General features: G+C 36.9%; 1 protein-coding gene across 1 annotated transcript in view; it reads left to right on the top strand.

The window, feature by feature from the left end:
- The window catches only part of MNAT1 (MNAT1 component of CDK activating kinase), a 192,089-nt gene that overhangs the window by 35,226 nt on the left and 132,336 nt on the right, over nt 1-24,527 (top strand). The window contains exons 2-3 of the mRNA XM_041758837.1: nt 22,187-22,339; nt 24,111-24,184. Of these exons, the coding sequence (XP_041614771.1) occupies nt 22,187-22,339; nt 24,111-24,184 (227 nt within the window). The remainder of the gene's footprint in view (nt 1-22,186; nt 22,340-24,110; nt 24,185-24,527) is intronic.

The raw sequence follows: 24,527 nt of genomic DNA, 5'->3' as shown, positions 1-24,527 counted from the left end.
GCATGGAGCCTGCTTCTCCCTCTGCCTATGTCTCTGCCTCTCTCTCTCTCTTTCTCTGTGACTATCATAAATAAATAAAAATTAAAAATAATAAAACTTGGTTTTAGTTCTATTACTGGAAGGTTTATTTTCCCTTGTTGAACACTTGTTTAGATGAATTAGCATATTTTTAAACGACTTAATGCTACTTTTGATTATATGTGTTTTATAAAGGTATGATCAATAGGTAATTTTTTTTAAAAATTTATTTATGATAGTCACACACACACAGAGAGAGAGGCAGGGACATAGGCAGAGGGAGAAGCAGACTCCATGCACCGGGAGCCCGATGTGGGACTCGATCCCGGGTCCCCAGGATCGCGCCCTGGGCCAAAGGCAGGCGCTAAACCACTGTGCCACCCAGGGATCCCGATGAATAGGTAATTTTAAGATCAAAAGCTAGATATTTATTTATTTAAAAGATTTAGTTTATTTGTTAAGAGGGAGCAGGAGGAGAGAGAGAGAGCAGGAGCAGGAGGAGAGGGAGAAGCAGACTCCCCTCTGAGCAGGGAGCCCGATGCTGGACTTGATCCCAGGGACCCCGAGATCATGAGCTGAAGGCAGATGCTTAAACGGCTGAGCCACTCTGGTGCCCCCAAAGCTAGATATTTAGATCAGAAACTCTGATTGCATTATTCGTTTCATCACAGAGATAAGCTCATTTTATGTTGATCACAAGTGAGACAGTCTCATGGGTCTGAAAGTAAAAAGCCAACCTGGTGGTTCTTGGTTGTATTCTAGTGCAGTATGTGGAGTGCCAGAGTCCCTGGTAGAAATGAAGAGTAATTCCAAGGCTCTGGGTGACTATATAAACAAATGAGGAGAGGAAGGCAAAGTCTAGGAGCTATTGCTGTTGTTGTTTATTTTAATTTTAATTTTAAAAAATATTTATTTATTTGTGAGCGACCCAGGGAGAGAGAGGCAGAGACACAGGCAGAGGGAGATGCAGGCTCCGTGCAGGGAGCCTGATGTGGGACTCGACCCCAGTACTCCGGGATCATGCCGTGAGCCAAAGGCAGACGCTCAACCGCTGAGCCACCCAGGCGTCCCTGTTTTTTTTTTTTTTTTTTTTTAAGATTTTATTTATTTATTTGACAGCAAGAGAGCGTCAGTGTGCACACACAAGCAGGAGGAAGGGCAGGCAAAGGGAGAGGGAGAAGCAGGCTCCCTGTTCAATTTGGGGCTCTATTCCAGGACCTTGGGATGATGACCTGAGCTAAATAGCAGATGCTCAACCAACTGAGCCATCTAGGCGCCCCAGTGCTGGGAAAGTTTATGATTATTTCTATATCAGTAGCTTTTTTGTTTATAGCTAGTTGTATGGTCTGTTGTGCCATTAAAGTGTTCAGTTGAAAAAAGGTACATTAAGAATGTATGTTATCGGGATCCCTGGGTGGCGCAGCGGTTTAGCGCCTGCCTTTGGCCCAGGGCACAATCCTGGAGACCCGGGATCGAATCCCACGTCCGGCTCCCGGTGCATGGAGCCTGCTTCTTCCTCTGCCTGTGTCTCTGCCTCTCTCTCTCTGTGACTATCATAAATAAATAAAAATAAATCTTAAAAAAAAAAAAGAATGTATGTTATCTACAGAGGCATATTCTGGTGGGGAGATTAGGATGAGAAACAAAGTAAACTTCATAAGTGTAACATCCATGCAAATGGGTAGATGATTGATTGTGCCTAGTCTGCTGAATTTAATGAGGTGGGTTAGGACTATACTAAAAGAAATTTGAGAGTTCATTTTTTTGGCAATAGCCCAAGGATTGCACACAGGCCTCAGGGTCTTTGCTGAACCTCTTTGCTGAACCTAAACTGATACTGAATTTGTTTTGATTCTTTATAAGATCCTTATTCACTAGTCAGCCCAGTTTCTGCTTCATGCTCATTCTACCCACTTTCAGTGATATAGTTTTGGCTGCAAATCTTTTTTTTAAAGATTTATTTATTCATTTGAGAGAGTGCATGCAAGCACATGTGAACCAGGGAGTGGGGGAGAGGGGCAGAGGATGAGGGAGAGTATCTTAAGGAGACTCCCTTGTGAGCTTGAAGCCTGATGCAGGAGTTTGGTCTCATGACGCTGAGATCATTACTTGAGCCAAAATCAAGAGTCAGATGCATAAATGACTGAGCCACCCAGGCACCCCTTGGTTGCAAATCTATGAAAGATTATTTGCCACAGGGTGTGAATTGACATTGAAACCTGGGGACTTGAAGTGCAATTTCCATTTCTTGTAAGAAAGAGTGTATGAGAGTTGGATAGTTATAAATGGAATCTTGGCCCAGATCTAGCTCACAGTGGGTCTGTGTTCTTACCTTAGAATCATTTCCTTGGTTTCCAGATGTGTAGAGTGAGCTTACATAGTATTTGGCAAAACATTCATATTGGTTTCTCGACTGATGGGATAAGGATTGTCATAGTTGGAGAAGGTCAAATGGAAGTCTCAAAAAACTATATACCGCCCCACCCTCTGTCCTGGGAGGGGCAACATAGGATTAAGATATATTCAGATTTGCCTTTTCTTGCTTTTAGGGCCACGGCTGGCACCACTATCTAAGGACTTAACATAGTATTTAACCTACCAGTATGGTATTTTGAATAACGTTATTTCTTACCAACAGTCCTACTTTATGGGAAAGGATATATGACAGTCACCAAAGTTGGTGAATCTATTGGTCCTAATTCATACTGCTCCACTCATACTACTCTAGATTGATAGCAGCAGTTGTAATGGGCTCATAAAGATACAATTGAAGTGCCAGATTGAACGTGATTACTCTACAAGGATGGGCACCATTCTTCAGGATGCTTTCTGTACTGTAAATATTCGACCAAATGGATATGACCATTGTGTATTCCCTGTAGGTAAAATACGTGAGTCCTAGAACCCAGGGGTAGAAGTAAGAGTGGCTTCTCTTACTATTGTACCCACTAAATACTTAGGGAATTTGTACTTTCCATCCATTGTAGGTCCTTGTTTTCAGAGTTGGAAATGTCCCACTAGGGAACACAGTAAGAACTCCATTAGACTTTATTTTTTTTAAAAAGTTTATTTATTTATTTGAGAGAGAGCATGAGTGGAGGGGTAGGGAGGCAGCAGAGGGAGAGGAGAAGCAGGCTCCCTGCTGAGCAGGGATTTTCCCCATTAGGGGCTCGATTTCAGGACCCTGGGATCATGACCTGAGCTGAAGGCAGACACTTAACCAGCTGAGCCACCCAGGCACCCCTCCATTAGACTTTAACCCATATCTGTTGTATAGTTATTTTGGATCCTTGGATGAAAAAGATACCAGGGAAGAAAAGGAGTCACCATTCTGGCAAGAGTAATTGATTCTGATCATCAGCACAGTAAGGCAGGGTTAAGTACATCTGGCATTCAAGGGATCCACTAGGATGCCTCTTGGTGCTCCCAATTCCATTATTATAGTAAATGTGTAACTACAGTGGGCACAACCTAAACAGCATGGTAACCAGGGGATCAGCTCTCTTAAGATATAAGGGTCTGGGTTTCCTTGCTAGATCAGCAGATGCTAGTGGAGAGTGAGGGGAAACTCGAATGGGATGATTCCAATTACGGCCAGGAAATCAATGGCAGCATTGGGGCTGCAGTTTGTCCCTTTTTCTAGGAAGTTTTCCATGGAAATAACATAAATAGAATTCTATTTTTTAAAAAAATTTATTTATTCATGAGAGACACAGAGAGAGAGAGGCAGAGAGAGAAGCAGACTCCACACAGGGAGCCCGATATGGGACTTGATCTGGGAACTCCGGGATCATGCCCTGAGCTGAAGGCAGATGCTCAACTGCTGAGCCACCCAGGTGCCCCATAAATAGAATTCTTATCTAAGAAGCAAGTGGATTTGCATGATATAATTTGCCCGTTCATCTGATCTACTCATTTTCTGTAGCGTTGTTTGTGTTATTGATTTATAAAACCTCTTTGTATAATCTTAATATTATCTTGTATGTATGATGAGAAAGTAACTTCCTCACTGTGTTGAGTCTTTTAGTAGTATTGTGCCCCTGTCCCCATATAGAAAATTTTAATATATATATTTTTAAGATTTTATTTATTTATGAGAGAGACAGAGAGAGAGGCAGAGACACAGGAGGAGGGAGAAGCAGGGTCCATGCTGGGAGCCCGACATGGGACTCGATCCCGGGACTCCGGGATCGTGCCCTGGTCCAAAGGCAAGCGCTAAATCACTGAGCCACCCAGGGATCCCCTCATCTTATAATTTCTTGAATTTAAAGTTTTCTCTTTCATGTTTCGATCATTTATTCATACAGAATTTCTTTTTGTGTATAGTGTAAGAGATAGGGATCTAGTCCTCTACCCTTTTCATCTAGCAAGCCAGTGGTGTCCCAACCATTTATTGAGTTGTCATTCCTTTTCACATTCACTGGTACTACTACTACTTTCCTGTGCCAGATTCCCAGATATATATGTAATATATTTTTTTTATATCCTCTCTTGTTTAACTGAAGTATATTTGATTTTTTTTTTTTAAAGATTTTTTGCTTATTTATTTCTAGAGACACACAGAGAGAGAAAGAAAGAGAGGCAGAGACATAGGCAGAGGGAGAGAAGCAGGCTCCATGCAGGGAGCCCGACGTGGGACTCGACCCCCGGATCTCCAGGATCACGCCCTGGGCTGCAGGCGGTGCTAAACCGCTGTGCCACCCGGGCTGCCCATATATTTGATTCTTAAAGTGTGCTGTTAGTGGTACATGAATCTATAGACATCTTTTTTGGATGTCAATTTTTACCTAAAGGATATGAAAAAATTTTGAGTAATTGAATTACTAGTAATTATTTAAGATGTTTTTCAGTGAAAATAAATAGAATTGTATTAGGGAGATAAACTGTGAACATTTATGAATTTTTAAGATAAAATACGGTAATTTGAAGAAATGTTGACCTTGTGGAGGACCATTTGTAGCTGTGTCCCCTGTCTTCCAGGAGATAACATTCTTTTCTGCCATTTGATAGTACTTTGGTAGGAAGGGTGAGAGAGACTGCCTTACATGCTTACATGAACTCAAAGTGTTCTGTTTATTAATCTGTGTATAAATTGTGAATGTTGATACCTTTGTTCTTGCTGTGATTTCTGCCTGGAATGTTATCCTTCCTTTGTACTTCAGAGTCATCAATTTTTCAAGTTCCATCTCTGTTCAGCCTGTTTCCTGAGTCTTTTACTATTGGTAATCCTTGATACTGACTTTTGGTCCTTATTAGCTATTCCTTGCATTAAGTACTAGTTTTTATTTATTTTATTTTTATTTATTTATTTTATTTTATTTTATTTATATTTTATTTTATTTATATTTTATTTTATTTTATTTGTGGCAAATGCTGGATTTATCATTTAAGGAAATGCATTCTAGAATAAGAAAAATCAGTGGCTTGATCTTAGGGTATGTAGGTAGTTTTCACAGTGCTTTCACATATGTCTCTTATTTGAATAGCATTTCTGGGGAAGAGTTAATTTAGAAATTATTGCTTTTATGAGTAAGGTAATTGAAGACAGTTTGGTTTTGAAAGATCATTTAGGGGGATTCCTGGCTGGGTCAGTGGTTTAGTGCCTGCCTTCAGCCCAGGGCGTGATCTTGGAGTCCTGGGATGGAGTCCCACATCGGGCTTCCTGCATGGAGCCTGCTTCTCCCTCTGCCTGTGTCTCTGCCTTTCTCTCTCTCTCTCTCTGTGTCTGTCATGAATTAAAAAAAAAAAAAAGATCATTTAGATAGTATAGTATATTATTTTAGATGCTTTTGTTTGTACATATGGGTAACTCAACTCAAATTATCTTAGAGAATTTATTGAGCTATTACTGAAAAGTATAGCCATAGATAAGGCTTGATCCAGTAGCTCAATACTGTAACCATTATTTTGTTTTCATTCTATATTTTGGCTTTTGTTTTCATGGTGCTAAGTTTGCATCTAGATAAACAAAATGGTTCCTTTCTCTTATGGGCATAGAGGGAATAATAGGAACCCAAAGAATAAGAAAGCACTAATTTGAAAGGATGTTTGCCCCTATGTTTATTGTGGCATTGTTTACAGTAGCCAAATTGTGGAAGCAGCCCAAATGTCCATTGATAGATGAATAAATAAAGAAGATGTTGTAGACATACATGCATGTGTATTTGCACACATACACAGGAATATTACTCAGCCATAAAAAAGAATGAAATCTTGGCATTTGCAATAACATGGGTGGAGCTGGAGAGTATAATGTTAAACAAACTAAGTCAGAGAAAGACAAATACTACATGATTTCATTTATATGTAGAATTTAAGAACCAAAACAAATGAACAAAGGAAAGAGAAGAAAGAGAGAGAGGGTGAGAGAGAGAAACCAAAAAACAAATTCTTAATTATAGAGAACAGAGGGTTACCAGAGGAAAGGTGGGTAGGGGTAATGGTGAAATAGGTGAAGGGGATTAAAAGTACACTTATCTTCATGAACACTGAGTAATATATATATATAATTGTTGAATCACTATATTGTATACCTGAAACTAATTTAACACTGTATATTAACTATATTGGAATTGAAATTAAAAAGAAAAATAAAAGGAATGATAAGTTTTTTTTCCTGCTTTTTTCCTCTCCTCATATTTCATTGGGGTGTATTGGGTTGCTTGCTTATCTTCAACCAACGATACTGTTAAAGAGGATGGCATTCACTGATTGGATTAAGCCAGAGTGACTACCTCTTGATTTAGGAGTGAGATCAAACTCATTCACACTGTGTGACTAGGATATTCATAGTCATATTAGTTTATAAAAGGAGGTTTGCCTTAATGACTAGAGAAGTACACAAAGGATGTCCCCCCACCTCTGCAGCAAGCTAATGTTAAAGGTTTCATTTGTTGAAATGATAAATGAATATGTAAAACTTGACCTTATACTACGAATATAAAAGTTCACTTTCTAAGTTTTTTTTAATTGATGTGAAATTCATATTACATAACATTAACCATTGTAAAGTGAGCAATTCAGTGGCATTTTGTACATTTAAAATGTTGTGCAACCACCACCTTTATCTCTTTCCGAAACATTTTGATCACTACAAAAGAAAACCCTATACCCATTAAGCAGTTGCTCCTCATTTTCCCCTCCTTCCTAGTACCTGGTAACCACTAATCTGTTTTCTGTCTCTCTGGATTTACCTAATCTGGATATTTTACATAAATGGGATCGTATAATAGATGACCTTTTGTGTCTGCCTCATTGCATTTAGCATGTTTTCAAGGTTCATCCAAATTGTAGCATGTATCAATACTTCATTCTTTTTTATAGTTGAATAATTCCATTGTATGTATATACCACAATTTGTTTCTCCATTCATATGGTGGACATCTGTGTTCTTTCCTCCTTTAGGTTATTGTCAGTATTGCTACCACAAACATGTTTGTAGTTGCATTTATTTGAGTACCTATTTTTAGTTCTTTTGAGTATATACCGAGGAGTGGATGGAATTGCTGGGGCACATGGTAACTCTATACTTAACTTTTTGAGGACCCATCAGATGTTTTCCACAGTATCTGAACCATCTCTCATTCCTACCAACAGTGTATGAAGGTTCCAGTTTCTCCATATCTTCAGCAATATTTATTACTGTTCTTTTCTTTTTCCTTCTTTTTTTTTTTTTTTTTAAATAGCCATCCTAGTGGATGTGAAGAGACATTGCATTGTAGTTTTAATTTGCATTTCACTAATGTCTAATGATGTCTAGAATCTTTTCATGTTTTTGTTGGGCATTTGTTTATCATTTTTGGAGAAATTTCTGTTCATGTCTTTGTTCATTTTTAATTGGATTGTCTCTTTATTGAGCTGTGATAGTTTTTTAATATGTTCTTGATACTAGAAGCTTATCAGATATATGATATGCAGATATTTTTCCCATTGTGTAGGTTGTCTTTTCACTTTTTTGATAATGTCCTTTGATGCACTAGATTTTTAAATTTTAATGAAGTCCAGTATATCTTATTTTTTTCTTTCATGCTTTTTTCATGCCTGCGTTCATGCTTTTGGTGTCCTATCTAAGAATCCATTGCCACATCCAAAGTCATGAAGACTTTCTCCTAAGTTTTCTTCTAAGAGTTTTTCTTCCATGAGTTTATCTGTGATATTTAGGTCGTTGGTCTATTTTGAGTTAATTTTTGTATATAGTGGGAGGTAGGAATCCAGTTTCATTCTTTTGCATGTGGGCATAACTTTGATTTTTAAAATAATGAGTTAATATTTTTAAGATGGTAAATTTTTTACAAAAATTCTATATACTTTATAAATGTACAATTACAATTTTATAAATTTTTAATCTGTATAATTAGATGTAATAGGTAAGAATACTGCATAAAATAGCATATTATTCACTGGTGTTTTTATGTAGAATGTGTAGCAAATTTTGCTTCACTTTAAGTTTCAGAAAGCTATTCTGTATTTTGTCATAAGAATAATCCTTCATATTTGAAGATAAAAGGGCCATTGTTAATATGTAGATTATCTTTGGAATTAATTTTGAAACACCAATGAGCAAGTGTGAAGAAAAAGGTGATTTTATCTTAAATTCTTGAAGATAAATAGTGTTTTTATTTTATTTATTTATTTGTGCCTAGCTATAGTATCTATCTATTAAATCACTAAACTAGCTTTTATTAATGGAGTTAGTAAACTTGGCCTCATATTCTAAAAACTCAAGAATACTTAGCAGAAGTAATGCTTATTTGTATTTGATCTTAAAAAATATTTTTCTAGAAGTAATTCTTTTAAATTTTATTTCTAATAGTTTTTGAGAAATACTTTTTCCATAAATACTAGTTCTAGAATATGTGCTTGATGTCAGTGAAAATGGAAAAAATATGCACTAATTTTGTAGAAATACCAGAATTCAGGATGTTGAAAGTTGCTGAATATTTAAAGGATAAGTGGAGGGGATGCCTGGGTTAAGTGTCCTCTTGATTTCAGTCAGGTAATGATCTCAGGGTCGTGAGATTGAGCCCTGTGTTGGGTTCTATGCTGAGCATGAGCCTGCTTAAGATTCTCTCTCTCTACCTCTGCGTTGCCCCTCCCACTCCCGCTCACTCATGCATGTGCATGCACTTTCTCAAAAAAAATAAAGATAGGGATCCCTGGGTGGCACAGCGGTTTGGCGCCTGCCTTTGGCCCAGGGCGCGATCCTGGAGACCTGGGATCGAATCCCACATCGGGCTCCCGGTGCATGGAGCCTGCTTCTTCCTCCGCCTGTGTCTCTGCCTCTCTCTCTCTCTCTGTGACTATCATAAATAAAAAATAAAATAAAATAAAAATAAAAAAAAAATAAAGATAAGCGGAAAATATTATTGTGTCTGGATAATTTAGGAATTATTTGGTCAAATAGAAAGGAATTGATATAAATGTAGAGATACAGCTAACTATGTATCAGAAACTGGTTTAAGTTCTTATATGTAATAACTCATTTCATTAAGTTGATTATTAGATAGCCATTTGACTTTTTAAAAGGCTTGAGTTTTCTCTTTATTAGTAAAATTAAAAAATAATTGTCTTTACCATTCAAAAAATAAAAATTACTTAAAAATTTAAAATATGACGGGTTTTAAAACAATCTGATGAATAGGTCTCAAGCTTACCTGTTATTTTATTAATTGTGTCTCTTTAGTATTGGATATTTAAAATGATTAATTGAAAATGTTAATAAATGTTGAGCAAACATTGGTATACTTTGCAGAGGAAATAATGTTAACATTATTTTTGCCTTATAGACTTAATTTTTTTTAGAGCAGTTTTACATTTACAACAAGAATTGAGAAGAAGGGGCAGAGATTTCTCTGATATACCAGTTATCAACATTGTTCATCAGAAATGGTCCTTTTTTTTTTTTTTTAAACCAAGGATGAACTCTACATTGACACATCATTATCATCCAGAGTCCATAGTTTACCCTAGGGTTCATTCATGATATTGTACATTCTATGGGTTTGGACAAAAGTATAATGGCATATCCATCATTATAATACCATAGAGTATTTTCATTGCTCTAAAAATTTTCTGCTCAGCCCATTTCTCCCTTGTGGCAACCACAACTCCCAATCTTCTTGCTTTGAAATTTGCTTATTTTAGAATGTCAAATAGTTGGAATTTTATATATCATATAGGTTTTTGAGATTGACTTTTTTCTATTAGTAATGTGCATTTAAGTTTTTTTTCATGGCTTGATAGCGCTTTTCTTTTTAGTCCTGAATAATATTTTATCATATGGATATACTATAATTTATGTATCCATTCACCTACTGAAGGATATCTGGCTTACTTCCAAGTTTTGGCAATTATGAATTAAGCTGCTAAAAATACTATATGCAATTTTTTTGTGTAGACATAAATTTCTACCTCCTTTGGATAAATACCACGGAGCATAATTGCTGTATGGTAAGAGTATGCTTTATTTCCTTACTGATTTTCTGCCTATTGGATCTGTCCATTTTTGACAGAAGAGTGTGAAAGTCTCCAAATATAATAGCAGATCCATTTATTTCTTTTTGCAGTTCTGTCAGTTTTTGCCTCACGTATTTTGAAATTCTGTTGTTAGGTGCATGCACACTAAAGATTGTTTTGTTGTCTTCTTAGAGCATTGACTGCATTATTATGTATACCTGATAACTACTACTCTGAAGTCAGCTGTGTCTGAAATTACTCCTGCTTTTTTTTTTTTTTTTAATTTTTATTTATTTATGATAGTCACACAGAGAGAGAGAGAGGCAGAGACACAGGCAGAGGGAGAAGCAGGCTCCATGCACCGGGAGCCCGACGTGGGATTCAATCCCGGGTCTCCAGGATCGCGTCCTGGGCCAAAGGCAGGCGCCAAACCGCTGCGCCACCCAGGGATCCCTCCTGCTTTTCTTTGAATAGTGTTAGCATAGTATATTTTTCTCCATTTATTTACCTTTAATGTGTCTTTAAAGTGGATTTCTTGTAGATAACATATAGTTGGGCCTTGTTTTTTTATTTACTTTGACAGTCTCTCTTTTAATTGGTACATTCAGATTACTGGCATTCAAATTGGTTACTGATACACTTGAATTAATATCTGACTGATAGCCTTTTGGGGTTTCCCTTATATGTAACTGTTGTCTTTTGCTTCTCAAATTCTTTATTTATCACAACTTTTTAACCATTTTAATCACTATGTGTCTTGGTGTGGACCTTCTTGGGTTGATTTTGTTGGGGAATTCTGTCCCTCCTGAATATTGTTAGCTATTTCCTTCCCCAGATTAGGGAAGTTTTCAGCTGTTATTTCTTCAGATAAAATTTCTGCTCCCTATTCTCTCTTTTCCTTCTGGGATCTCTATAATGAAAATGTTATTATGCTTCAGGTGTCACTGAGTTCCCTAAATCTATTCTCATTTTGCCTAATTTTTTTTCCTCTCATCTCCTGAGCTTGATGACTCTTCATTCCTCTGTCTTCCAGGTTGCTGATTTGTTCGTCTGCTTCCTCTAGCCTATTTGTTCCATCTAGTATGCTTTTGGGTTTTCTGTTTGTTTGTTTGTTTGTGAATTTTTTCTTTATTTAAGTAATCTCTATACCCAATATGGGACTCAAATTCATGACCCTAAGATTAAGAGTTGCATGCTTTTCTGTATAAGCCAGCCAGGCATCCTCTTCTAGTGTATTTTTAACTTTGCTTATTGTGTTCTTCATCTCTGATTTTTTAATCATTTTTTAAGAGTCTTACTGTGCCCTCCACTCTTCTCAGGTCTAGTTAGCATCTTTATGATCATTACTTTAAATAGTCTACCAGGCATATTATTTATATCTATTTTGCTTTGGTCTCTTGCTGTGTTTTTTTTTTTTTCCCTATTCTTCCATTTGGGACATATTCCTCTGTCTCATTTTTTCTCTTGTCTGTTTCTCTTTGTTAGGAAAACCAGCTATATCTCCTGCTCTTGAAAGTAATGACTTATGAAGAAGAGGTCCTGTAGTGCCATGAAGTGCCCCCTGTTCCCCAGAACCTGGCATTTCACGGGTGTCTCGTGTGTGTATTGTGTGTGCCTGCTGTTGTGTCCTTGCTTCTCTGTCCTTCAGTCCAGTCTTCTGCAGAGCATGCCTTTGCCTTTTGCAGAAAGAAGTTTGTCCTCGGCCAGGGTGGGGCATCAGTTTTGACAAGATACATGCAGGTGTGCCGTGCCTGTGAATTGAGACCTACAACTGCTGTGGGCAGTTGGCAGGGTGTGCAATTTTAACAAGGTGCAACTCAGGTTTCCATAGGGACTATACCACTATGGACACCAGGCCTGAGCACCTGTAAAGCTGGCTGGGAGATGTGGTGGCAAGGTTTGCACAGGTCTTGTAGGGGAAGGAACCCAGAGCAGCTGGTTTGGTGGAAGCATGACTGGGAAGGGCCATCTGCTCAAGAGTGGGAGGGAGGGGCTTGGTGTAAGCAAGTTAGGTAATGAGTATTGGCACACTTGTTCCTGTAGGTGGCTGTGTGTTTATGCTGAGGGGCTGGAGAGGAAAAGGTTCCTTAATTCTTGGAAGGGGTCTTCCTGTGATCCCTGCCCCTCCAGGATACCTCTGAGATGAGTAAATAGTTCTCCCTCCTGTATGCCACAGTCATTTTTCAAACCAGTCTGCTGATTCTACACTGTAACTCCATGAGCTGTTTGTGCTTTCTCTCTCAGGGAAGGGACTTAGCCTGCTCTGCCCTCTGGGCTCTCCCAACACAAGCTTGCTGATTGTTAAAATTTCAGGTTTTAGGACCCTCTGGTTATAAGAACTCAGGAAGGGTGCCTGGTTGGCTCAGTTGGAAGAACATGGGACTCTTGATCTCAGGGCTTCAAGTTTGAGCCCCATGTTTGGTGTGGAGACTACTAAAAAAAATAAATAAAATTTACAAATAAAAAGAGTATATGTAATTTGGCTATTATTTTCAAAGCTAAAAGTTATGGGACTTTGTCTTCACTGTGCAGGCTCCCTGGTGTGATAGTCTGTTTCTCACTTCTCTTTCTGTGGGCAGCTCCCTCCAACCCCGGATGTTAGCAGTCATTTTGGCTCTGCACCATGTTTCTGCCCTTAATATCCTCCTTGATGTGGTCTCTTATCCACCTTTAGTTGTGGAATTTGTTCTGCCAGTCTTTGGGTGGCTTTTTGGGTTATTTATGCTGATGTGAGTGTTATCTAGTTGTATTCGTAGAGTCCTCTTAATCCATCATCTTCCCAGCCTCTGTTGTGTGTGTTTTTTTTTTTAATTTTTTAAAAAAGATTTTATTTATTCATCAGAGACACAGAGAGGCAGAGACCTAGGGTGAGGAAGAAGCAGGCTCTCTGCGGAGAGCCTGATATGGGACTTGATCCTAGGAACCTGGGATCATGCTCTGAGCCAAAGGCAGATAGATACTCAACCATTGAGCCACCCAGGCGTCCTTGTTGTGGTTTTATTTTTTATTTATTGTTTTAAAGATTTTATTTATTTATTTATTCATAGAGACACACAGAGAGAGAATGAGAGGCAGAGACACAGGCAGAGGGAGAAGCAGGCTCCATCCAGAGAGCCCGACGTGGGACTCGATCCAGGGTCTCCAGGGTCACGCCCTGGGCTGCAGGCTGCGCCAAACCGATGCGCCACCGGGGCTGCCCTCTGTTGTGGTTTTAAATGAGCATTTATGTGATTCCAGTGTTCTTCCTTAGCATATCGGTTTTACTTCTTTTTTCACTTTTGATAATAGCTGCCCTAGAGTTTGCAGTGTAAATTTACAACTAATCCAAATCCACTGTCACTTAACACTATACTACTGGACAATAGTGTGAGAGTCTTAAAATGACAGAATAATTCCAATTCCTTCCTCCTGTTTCATTGCTATTTTTCATTACACACACACATACACACACACATATATAAAATCGTACATAGGCATATATATGCACATAATGTATATACATAAGCTTACATAATCAAATATATTGTTGCTATTATTTTTCACTAAATGTTATTAGATTGAGAATAATAAAATTATTTTACCTTCATTTATTTCTTCTCAGGTGCTGTTCCTTTCTTTATATAGATATGAGTTTTTGGCCCATTATTTTTCTTTCTCTAAAGAACATTTTTTAACACTTCCTACTCGACAGGTCTATTGGCAAAAAATTTTTTCAGTGTTTGTCTGATAAAGTCTATATTTTTTTCTCACTTTTGAAGGGTAATTTTTCAGTGTAGCGAATTCTAGGTTGGAGGTATTTTTTCTGTAAACACCTTAAATATTTCACTTAAATATTTCTTTTGTATGTTTTTTTGGGGGGAGAAGTTGAATGAAATTCTTTACCTTTGTTCCTTTATAAGTGAGTTGTCTTCCCTGCTCTGGCTTCTTCCATCATTTTTTATCTTTAATTTTCTGTAATTTGCTATTGATATACCTAAGAGTGTTTTGTTTTATTTTGGCATTTGTCTCCTCGGTTTTCTGTGAGCTTTTTGGACTTTTGGTTTGGTGTCTGATGTTAATATAGGGGATATTTTCAGTTATTTCAAATATTTCTTCTCTGCCTTTCTTCTCTCTTTGGCATTCCATTTACACATATCTTAACACGTTCTGTAGTTCTGTGGTTTTGTAGTTTTTGGATATTCTGTTCATTCAGCCTTTTTCTCTTTGGTTTTCAGTTTTTGAGGATGCTGCTGATATATCCTCTTGCTTGAAGATTGTTTCCTCAGCTGTGTCCAGGCTACTAATAAGGCCATCAAAGGCATTCTTCATCTCTGTTTATATTGCTCATGTTCTTGCATCTTGTCTACTTTGTTAGAGGCCTTAGCACATTAGTTATAGTTGTTTTATATTCCTAGTTTTATAATTGTAACATCCCTGTCATGTTTGGTTTTGAGCTTGCTCTATGTCTTCCAGTTGTGTTCTTTTGCCTTTTGGTACAACTTGTAATTTTTTTTGGTAACTAGACATGGTTTTTAGTGTAGGAGAATTGTTTTAAGTAGGCTTTTAGTAAAGTTGTGGTGAGATATGAGGGGGAAGGGAAATGTTCTATACTCTTATTGTTAGGTCTCCGGATTTTAGTGAGCCTATGCTTTTGGACTGTGAAGTTCACAATTGTTTCAAAGGGGTTTGTGTATGTGTGTGTCTGTGTGTGTGTCCCTTCTCGTCCCAGTTAGAATTGACTACGTTGCTAATTTACCATCTCCCAGTTTAGTTAGGCTCTAATAATACTCCAGCTGGTTAGGCTTTTGTTAATTAGTTTCACCTGAGAGCAAGCCTTGTTGAGAAGGCTAGAGTGCAGTGCTGTGTGTCAAAATGGTTCCTTTCCACACTTCGTCCTTCACATTTAAATTATGATTATAAAAAAAAAATAAATTATGATTATATTTCTTTTTTTAAAGATTTTATTTATTTATTTGTTTTTTAAAGGCTTTATTTATTTATTCATGACAGAGAGAGGCAGAGGCATAGGCAGAGGGAGAAGCAGGCTTCTCACAAGGAGCCCGATGTGGAACTCGATCCTGGGACCAGAATCACATCCTGAGCCAAAGGCAGATGCTCAACCACTAAGCCACTCAGGCGTCCCTATGATTATATTTCTTTATAAATAAACCTTTATTGAGCACATGTAAACTAGTTCTCAGACATTTTGGTTTTGATCTCAGAACCTTAATTACCGAGGACTCCCTAAAAGCTTTTATTTCTAACGATTGTATCTGTTAATATTTGCCATATTGGACATTAAAATTGAGAAAATTTAGGGGTGCCTGGGTGGCTCAGGTGGTTATGCATCTGCCTTCGGCTCAGGTCATGATCCTGGGGTCCTGGGATCGAGCCCCGCGTTGGCTCCCTGCTCAGAGGGGAGTCTGCTCCTCCCTCTTCCTCTGCCCATCCCCCCACCAACTTGTTCATGCTTGCTCTGTCACTCTCTCAAATAAATAAATAAAATCTTTAAAAAAAAATAAAATTGAGAAAATTTGAAAATATATATTCATTAAAAATTGTAAGCATATTACATATTAATGTAACTATTTTATAAAATGTATTTTCCAAAATAAAAATTTTGGAGTAGCATTGTACGTTTTGCAAATCCGTTTGATGTTTGGGTTAAGAGAGGACAGCTAGATTGTGATATTTGCTTCTGTAGTGAATCTACGTTGTTATTTCTGTTGAAATCAATGAAGATGATATGGCTTCCATAGATACGTAGTTGGAAAATGGAGGGATCTGTTGATAGCTTTTTCAGATAATGCAAATATTTTTGCTTATTTAGGTAAATATATATTTAGTTCCTTTGAATCATTGTGAAAGTAAAGGGAATATCTTATTTAATGTAGGACCTGCATTTCTGGATTTCGTAGTACTAACTGAATTTGCCCTTAGCTTTCCCAATATAGAGTTAGAGTAATGGTCTCTATAAATCTACATTCCTGGCTTGGTCTACTGGCAATTTGTTTTCTTTAAATTCTCCAAAGCTCTGCATGTACCTGGTGGCCAGGTTCCTTTATCATTCATATAATTGTTTATCAAGTCTCCCAGTGTGCAGTATTGTTTCTGAAGGCCTTCATAAAGTTAGCTAGAGGACTTTTCTTTCAATTTCTAACTGACCACTCTGTTTCTTCAACCATGTATTTGAGCCTTTGCAAAACTTGGATCTCAGCATCCAATACCATCACCTCCATGCTTTTTTGGCTATTCTAGGTCAAAACTATTCATCAGTGGCAGCAAGAATGGATTCAGAAGAGTAGAGGCCTCATATTTCAGAAAATATGCCATTCAGCATAGTGTATTTGGAACTGTTATTGGCTTGGGGCATTTGGAGTGTGATGTGTTAATACTCACTGGCCAAAAGTTTGCAGTATGATTTGTTGAGCTATTGCTTATTGGCTGAGAGCATATGATAGTATTCAGAGTATACCTTTATCATAGAGTTTTATTTTTTCTTTTCTATTTTGACCACTATATTATGAGCCCTTACGCACAAAGTTGGTGTTACTTACTCTCTTTGTATCCTTAATAGAGTGAAGGATATTGGTTTTGAACATAACTGAGTTTGAGGTAACTTTATCTTTCTAAATAAAAAAATGTACTTGTGGGATATCAAAGAGGAACTGTGCAATAGGCAGTGTCTACTAGGAACTCAGGAAAGATATTTGGGCTAGAGTTAGACACTGGGGATTGTTACTTAGGTTATAAAAGTTTTGAGTAGGAAGTAAGATTGAAAGAGAAAATATGGAATGTGAAGCAGACCTTGGCCAATTCTTACTAGTTATATGATTTAAAACCAGTTTTTTGACCTCGTCTTTATAGTAAGGAAAATCATATCTATGTCATAATGTTTCTAATACATGTTATTCTTCTAACCTCTTTCCTTACCTTTCCACCCTTTGTCTAGAAAATATATACAATGTTGTTCAACAAAGCATATAAATTTGGCTTAGGAGTTTACTGACAAGAGGGCAAAAATGGAAGTTAGGTGTATTCCATGGTCCTTGCTGTTTGTAAGGAAAATATAATCTACTTTTTGCTGGGTGGGGAGGAAGCTCATGTTTTCTTGGCATAGCTATACTAAATTACTAGCTCTTTCCTATGTAGCTCTATTTTTCTGGCTTAAAATGGGCTTAAACATACTATTTGAATTTGTGCCTTATATTATTTGCTTCTTAATTGTAAATTGCCATGCTAAATGGTAATAGTCAACAGAAGATTGAATAGTTATTTATTTTGAGTTCTAAGACAGTGGAAAAAATGGGTTTCTATAATTTCTTTCTTTTTTATTTTGAGAGTATATAAATTTTATTCCCAGGGTCTATGAGGGGAAATTTATAGTGTTTTATAATGTTTTAAAACTTAGTTCCAGGCCATTCCTTCTATTTTTATGGATGAATTCTTTGCTTAATATTGTGAAGCACTATTTTGCAGTAGTTTTTTTCTGGAGTAGATAGATTATGAATTCCCTTTTAGGTATAAAGTGATACGTATCAGTGTAACCATTAAGTCACAGAAAAGTTATTTAAAAGTTTTAGAAAAATTAGGCAGCATATTTTGAGAGAAAAAAATTCTCCTAATAATACCTAGCTCTTACCCTGTAGAGTTCAGTACACATGAATTTAAGGAATAATTTATTATAGGGATAAAATTTTTCTTTAACAGAAATTATCACGTTTATCTTTCAATACCATAGACTTCTTTTATTTAATTTATTTATTTGAGAGAGAGTGGGTGCACATGAACAGGGGCAGAGGCGGGGTGGGATGGGAGTGGGATGAGGGGACAGAGGAAGAGGGAAAAGCAGACTACCTGCTGAGCAGGGAGCCCTAAGCAGGGCACTGTCTCAGGATCCTGGGATCATGACCTGACCCAAGGCAAACTCTCAACTGACTGAGCCACCCAGGCATCCCAGGACCATAGACTTTTGAGTTGTTTCAGGAAGCCAGTGAGCTGAAAAAGAATGGAAAGTCCTGATAAAACTAGATTACTCCAAAGAAAGTCTTTAATTACAAAATTTGGGATTATTTAACCTTTTTCTAAGTCAGTTAATCTATTTTAATAAGTATTGAAATCCTGCATGAAACATAACTCCTTTGAAAAAAATAAAATAAGTCAGTTAAATCTTGGCAAAGGAATATAAGCAGTTAAATATTGGTAGAAGAAAATAAAATCTAAAAATAAATTGTTTAGAGAGTAAAGAAGGTGGGCACCATTCTGTTATTTATTTATTTATTTATTTTTAAAGATTTTATTTATTTATTCATGAGAGAGAGAGAGAGAGGCAGAGATATAGGCAGAGGGAAAAGCAGGCTTCTTGCAGGGAGCCCAATGTGGGACTTCATCCCCAGACCCCGGGATCACTGCTGAGCCACCCAGGCGTGCCGCCATTCTGGTTTTTTTAAAAAAGAGAAAACTAACGATGTCTTTGGGAGTGGGTAATGACTAAGGATTTGAGCTTTTCCAGCAAATTTTCCTGTGCTCTGGGAAATACAAGATTTTGTAGGAAAAACTTTCTTGTGCTCCTGTTCCAGAGACTGTCCATATACTACTGCTCTGTTGCCAGATGCAGTGAACTAACAATTACTAGCTTTTTCTTTTGTTCTTTTTTATTGTTTTAATGTAAATACTTTGTAAATATGCACTTTATAAATATGTAGAATTGGTCACATTAACTCTAAAAGTAGTATGTTTCTGGTGAGAAGTGAGAATAGAATGAAGTAGAGCTTTCAGTTTTTTTCTGTGTGCTTGTATATTTGAGCTTGAAGAAAAGAGTTACTTGGTCTTGTAGCAGTTAAAATCAGAAAGGGAAAAAGTTGTATAGGAAAAAAATTATTTTAAAAATTCTTAAATACTGTTGAACTTATGATTTAAGGTAAAGTTTTAAAAAGTAGAGATATAGAACTGGCTGTGGAAACAATATATGTAATATGCAATATAACTCTTAGAAGTATTTATTACCTTGTTTTTTAAATTTTTTAAATTTTTATAAAGATTTATTTGAGAGAGAGAAAACAAGCAATGGGGAGGGGCAGAGGGAGAGAGAGAAGCAGACTCCCTGCTGAGCAGGAAGCCTGATATGGGGGGTTGATCCTATGACCTAGATCTAGATCATGACTTGAGCCAAAGGCAGACGTTTAACTGACTGAGCCACCCAGGTGCCCCCTGTAGCACCTTTTTAAGTGAATTATCAACTGAGTCTATTCTCCAAGACCTTGAAATACAGAGTATTATTCGTGGTTTCATAGTTTTGAGTATTTTAGATGGCTTCTAGCTTATAAATATCTTTAGTCAGTGTAGTTTTATTTAGTTTTAAAAAGATTTACTTATTTTAGAGAGAGAGCTTGAACAGAAGCAGGAGAGGGAGAGGGAGAGAAAATCTCAAGTGGACTTGAGGCTAAACTGGAGCCTGATATCATGACCTGAGCCAAAACCAAGGGTTGGTCACTCAACTGACTGTGCCATCCAGGTACCCCCAGTCAGTGTAGAATTATTTATTTATTTTTAAAGATTTATTTATTTTAGAGAGAGTGAGCGTGCACTCGGGAACACATGAAAAGGAGGAAGACAGGGCAAGAGGAGAGAGAATCCCAAGTCAACTCCAGTTCAGCTAGGAGCCCAACCTGGAGCTCAGCTCTACAGCCCTGAGATTATGGCGTGAGTCAAAACCAAGAGTTGGAGGCTCAACCAACTCAGCCACCCAGGCACCCCTAGTTAGTGTAGTCTTTTTTTTTTTTTTTTTTTTAAGATTTGTATTTATTTGAGAGAGAAAGCGAGAGCAAGAGAGAGACAGAGAGAGAACACACACGCAGGGAGAGTGAGAGGGACAAAGCATACTTCTCGCTGAGCAAGAGAGTCCAATTCGGGGCTTGTTCTCAGGACCTTGAGATCATGACCAGAGCCGAAGGCATGTGTTCAACCAACTGAGCCACCCAAGTGCCCCATCAATGTAGTTTTAAAGTGTGCTCATTTTCAACTTCTGGAGTTAGATTTCATTTTCTCTAACCATAAAGATTAGGGGAAGTGCACCACTTGAAATCTTTCAAATCCTAAAGTGAATTTTCTGGGGTTTTGTTGATCTTGATAATGACAAATGTGATCTGTGTTCTCTTAGGAATTTCTTTTCCCCTCTAATATTTGGTAACAGTGTTAAGAGAAATATATAAAGGTCAATGTTATTATTTTACTAATAACCAATCTTAAAGATTCTTATTTCTCTGTATCACTCTTCTCATTTAGCTTATTCCACAAGTCAGTTACATACCTGGAAGAAATAAACATTTCCCTTATTCATTAGAATTTCTCTTTTCTGCTCTTTTTTTTTTTTTTTAATGTATAGCTTATTGAGTACTTACCATCTGTCAGGCACTGGGGATAGAGAACAATGTAGGCCAGATTCCTGCTCTCATGAAATATAAATACATCCTGCATCCTCATAGAGGTTACAGAAAATCAGTACATAAATAATTTCAGATAATACTAAGAAAGGAGTGATTAGGGCTGGTATAGCCTTAATATATCTGGAGTTGGGCAAGATCACAACTGGAGGGCTACATATCAAAATGCTTAAATATTGATTAAGAATCAGGCTACATCTTTGGCACAATATTGAGATTCCATGCTGTCCACTCTCTTCCCAGGTCTGCATTCTCAAGCCCCAGAGGCTAAAGGAGCGGTTTTTTTTTTTTTTTTTCTAGCCAGCCTTTCTACTTGTAGCATGGATGTCTTAGACAGGGTAGGAATGGTTAGTGTGCCTGGACCCATCAAAACAGTGTGAACTGATCCTGTCAAGTCCCTAGGGATCCAGTACACAGAGGTTAACCTCTCTAGGTCCTTGTTTTTCCAACTTAAGACTTCCAGGAAATTCTCTTCCCCAAATTACACTTCTCAAGAAGAGAAGAGGGAAGGGACACATCTGGAAAACTTGGCTTTCTTAGGCAGTCCTTTTGGTGGATTTGGGGCAGTAAACTTTAACTGATTAAAGATTTTATGAGGAAGCATACCTTTTTTGATTTCTCAGGGCACGGCTGTGGTGATTTTCTCCTTTGTCCATAGATATTGGGGCGCACACCATCCGTTCCTTCTCCTTTGGCCTAGGGCATTGTGGGGTTGGGGCAAGGAAGACCTCTTTCAGCTAGCATCTCTCCCTTGTAATTCCCATTTGCTCAATTGCTTACTGAACTTTCAAAAAAACTTCCTTACAAGGCTGGAAGAGAAAAAATAAGCCTTTGTTTTAGTGATTTGGAATGCAGACTTCTTTAAAGTGTAGGCCTTTGGCCGAGGCTTTTCTTGCCTCAGTCTAAGAGTGTTACTGTACTGACAATGGAGGTGACCATAGATCACTCTTTTACATGCCTCTTTGACTTTTCCCTATCCTGCTATCTCAGAATCTGCCTAGCCTCGGCCGATTTGTTTTAATTTGTAAATTTAATTTGTAAAATGAAACTTGTATCCCTTGGGATACTATGTCTGAAAAGTAAGCTCTAAATGAAAATAAATATTATCTCAAAGGTTTTTTTTTGTATGAGACTTAAATAGCAGTGATTATTTTTCCTATCTCTCCTCTGCTGCCAGATAAACACACCCAAATAAAAAAACCACCAAAACAACAAAAAAAGGTTAACTATATACAGAATTGTTGTGGATTTGAGTACTGGCTTACTGGTTACCTTGTATTTTCTCCTTATAGGTGTGAAAGTTGCGTGGATTTACTGTTTATGAGAGGAGCTGGAAACTGTCCTGAGTGTGGCACTCCACTTAGAAAGAGCAACTTCAGGGTACAACTCTTTGAAGATCCTACTGTGGACAAGGAGGTTGAGATTCGGAAAAAAGTGCTAAAAATGTAAATATTATTATTTGAATGATTCAGTATACGAAGACTTAAGTATTATTTCTATAATTGCTATAATTATTTACTGATAGAAATACAGTTTGGCAAGTGAATAAGTATAAGTTCATATATGCATTTGTTGAACAGAAATTTATTAAGTTCTTAGAGAATATTTATCTAACCTTTGTTAGAGAAGAGTAGATCCTTTTGATGGATGGTTTTACAGTTTGTTTATTCACTATTCATTTTTTACTTTAGTTAACATATATTAGTACTTACTGTGTGCAAAAGCTGTGTTATGCATAACTAGGTATGAAATGAGTGAAATAACTATGAACTTTGCCCTCATAAGACTTACAGTATAGTAGTGTAGGATAGTATGGAGATAGATAATAAAACAGGCAAACTAAACAACTGTGTAATTATAAATTGAGAAGAATATTCTGAAGTTAGTGACTGAGTGTTGGTGTGGGTCATTGATGCCAGGTGAGGCCTGTGAAGGTATCTTATTTAAGTTGAGATTTGAAGGCTGTTAGAGAAAATAATGTGTTAGTGTAATTTATTTTTATATTTATCTGTGTTTGCATAATGTATCTATTTTTAATATTGTCATTTTCATTTATAATTTAGTTTTTACTCTGTGAATAGTTTTGAGTTTTATCTGTCCTTTTATTAAAAAGGATACCTTATTGTTTTTGAAGTTTAAGGAATATATAAATTTAATGTATTATTATTATAATATATTTTTTAGTGGTATATGTTTCAGCTTAGGTCACTGGTATTTTATTTATTTGTTTTCAAAGATTTTATTTATTTATTTGACTGAGAGAGAGTGAACACAAACGGGAAGAAACAGGCAGAGGGAAAGGGAGAAGCAGGAGCCCATGAAGCAGGGGGCCTTGTGCTCTGGGCTTGATCCCAGGACCCTGGGTTCATGACCTGAGCTGAAGGCAGACGTTCAGCCAACTGACTGAACCACTCAGGCGTCTCTAGGTCACCAGTGTTGTAAAGATTTATTTATTTATTTGAGAGAGTGAGCGAGTGTGTACACAAGAGCAGAAGCGGAAGGGATAGGTAGAGGGAGAGAGAGTCTCAAGCAGACTCTGCTCAGCGTGGAGCCTCACTTGGGGCTTGATCTCACGACCCTGAGATGGTGACATGTGCCAAAACTGAGAGTTGGACCCCCAGCTGATTTTGCTAACCAGGTGCCTCCTAGGTCACCAGTGTTTTAGCAACATCTTTCTAGGTGCTTAACCTGTGTTATTTTATCAGTGTCCTAAGCTACTCTTTTATTATTTGTATTACTTCTGGGAGATAGTCTTTTAGATTCTTATTTTTTTTTAATTGTGATCCATTGTAGTTTTGTAATTCTTCACAGATACATTACAATATTTACAGAATTTCCTGATCTTTAGTATTCTTTAGACTATAATTTTCATGAAAAATAGAAAGGTGTTTTTTTGAATTAATTTTTACCTTTCTGAAAATTAGCAAATCTTTATAAGAAGTAAATCAGGCTCATAATTTCTTTTTCTTTCTTTTCCTTAAGTTTTAGAAGGATTTAACATATTTTATCATTCTCTCTTGATTCTATTCCTTCTCTATTGTCATAAGAATTTAAGAACAGCATTCTTGTTCTAGTTATAAACATGATGTCAGGAAAACTTTTATACAGTAAGCAACCCTTTTCTATGTATCATGAAAAAATAAATAAGAAGATATAAATTAGATAATATATAAAGCAAGAGATATGTGATATGTTCATTTTTTTCTTCTCTTAAAGATACAATAAAAGAGAAGAAGACTTTCCTAGTCTAAGAGAATATAATGATTTCCTGGAAGAAGTGGAAGAAATTGGTATGTTTTTGATGCTTGTACTTTTGGTGTGTTACCCTGTATGCTTTTATCTCTTAGATAAAAGATAAACATTTCACATAAAATTTCTAACAAGTTTTGTTGTGATAACTGGTGTTTTACCTATTAACTTTCTGTTGTACTTGAATCATGTTAAATTGAAGGCATACTTAAGAAAAGGACATAAGTAGTAAACATTTTGTCTCAGGAAAAATAATATCACTATAGCTGCGAAGAAAGGCTGAATCTGTATATATCATCTGTATGTTGATGAGGTATTAGAATCAACACAAGGAAAAAGTACACAGATTTTTTTTTTTAAATGAGCAAAGGGCTTTTTTAAAAT

Source organism: Vulpes lagopus, chromosome 6 (assembly GCF_018345385.1).
Source record: "Vulpes lagopus strain Blue_001 chromosome 6, ASM1834538v1, whole genome shotgun sequence".
NCBI lineage: Eukaryota > Metazoa > Chordata > Mammalia > Carnivora > Canidae > Vulpes > Vulpes lagopus.
The sequence above is the reverse complement of the archived record's forward strand: the minus strand, read 5'-3'. Positions and strand labels throughout refer to the sequence as shown.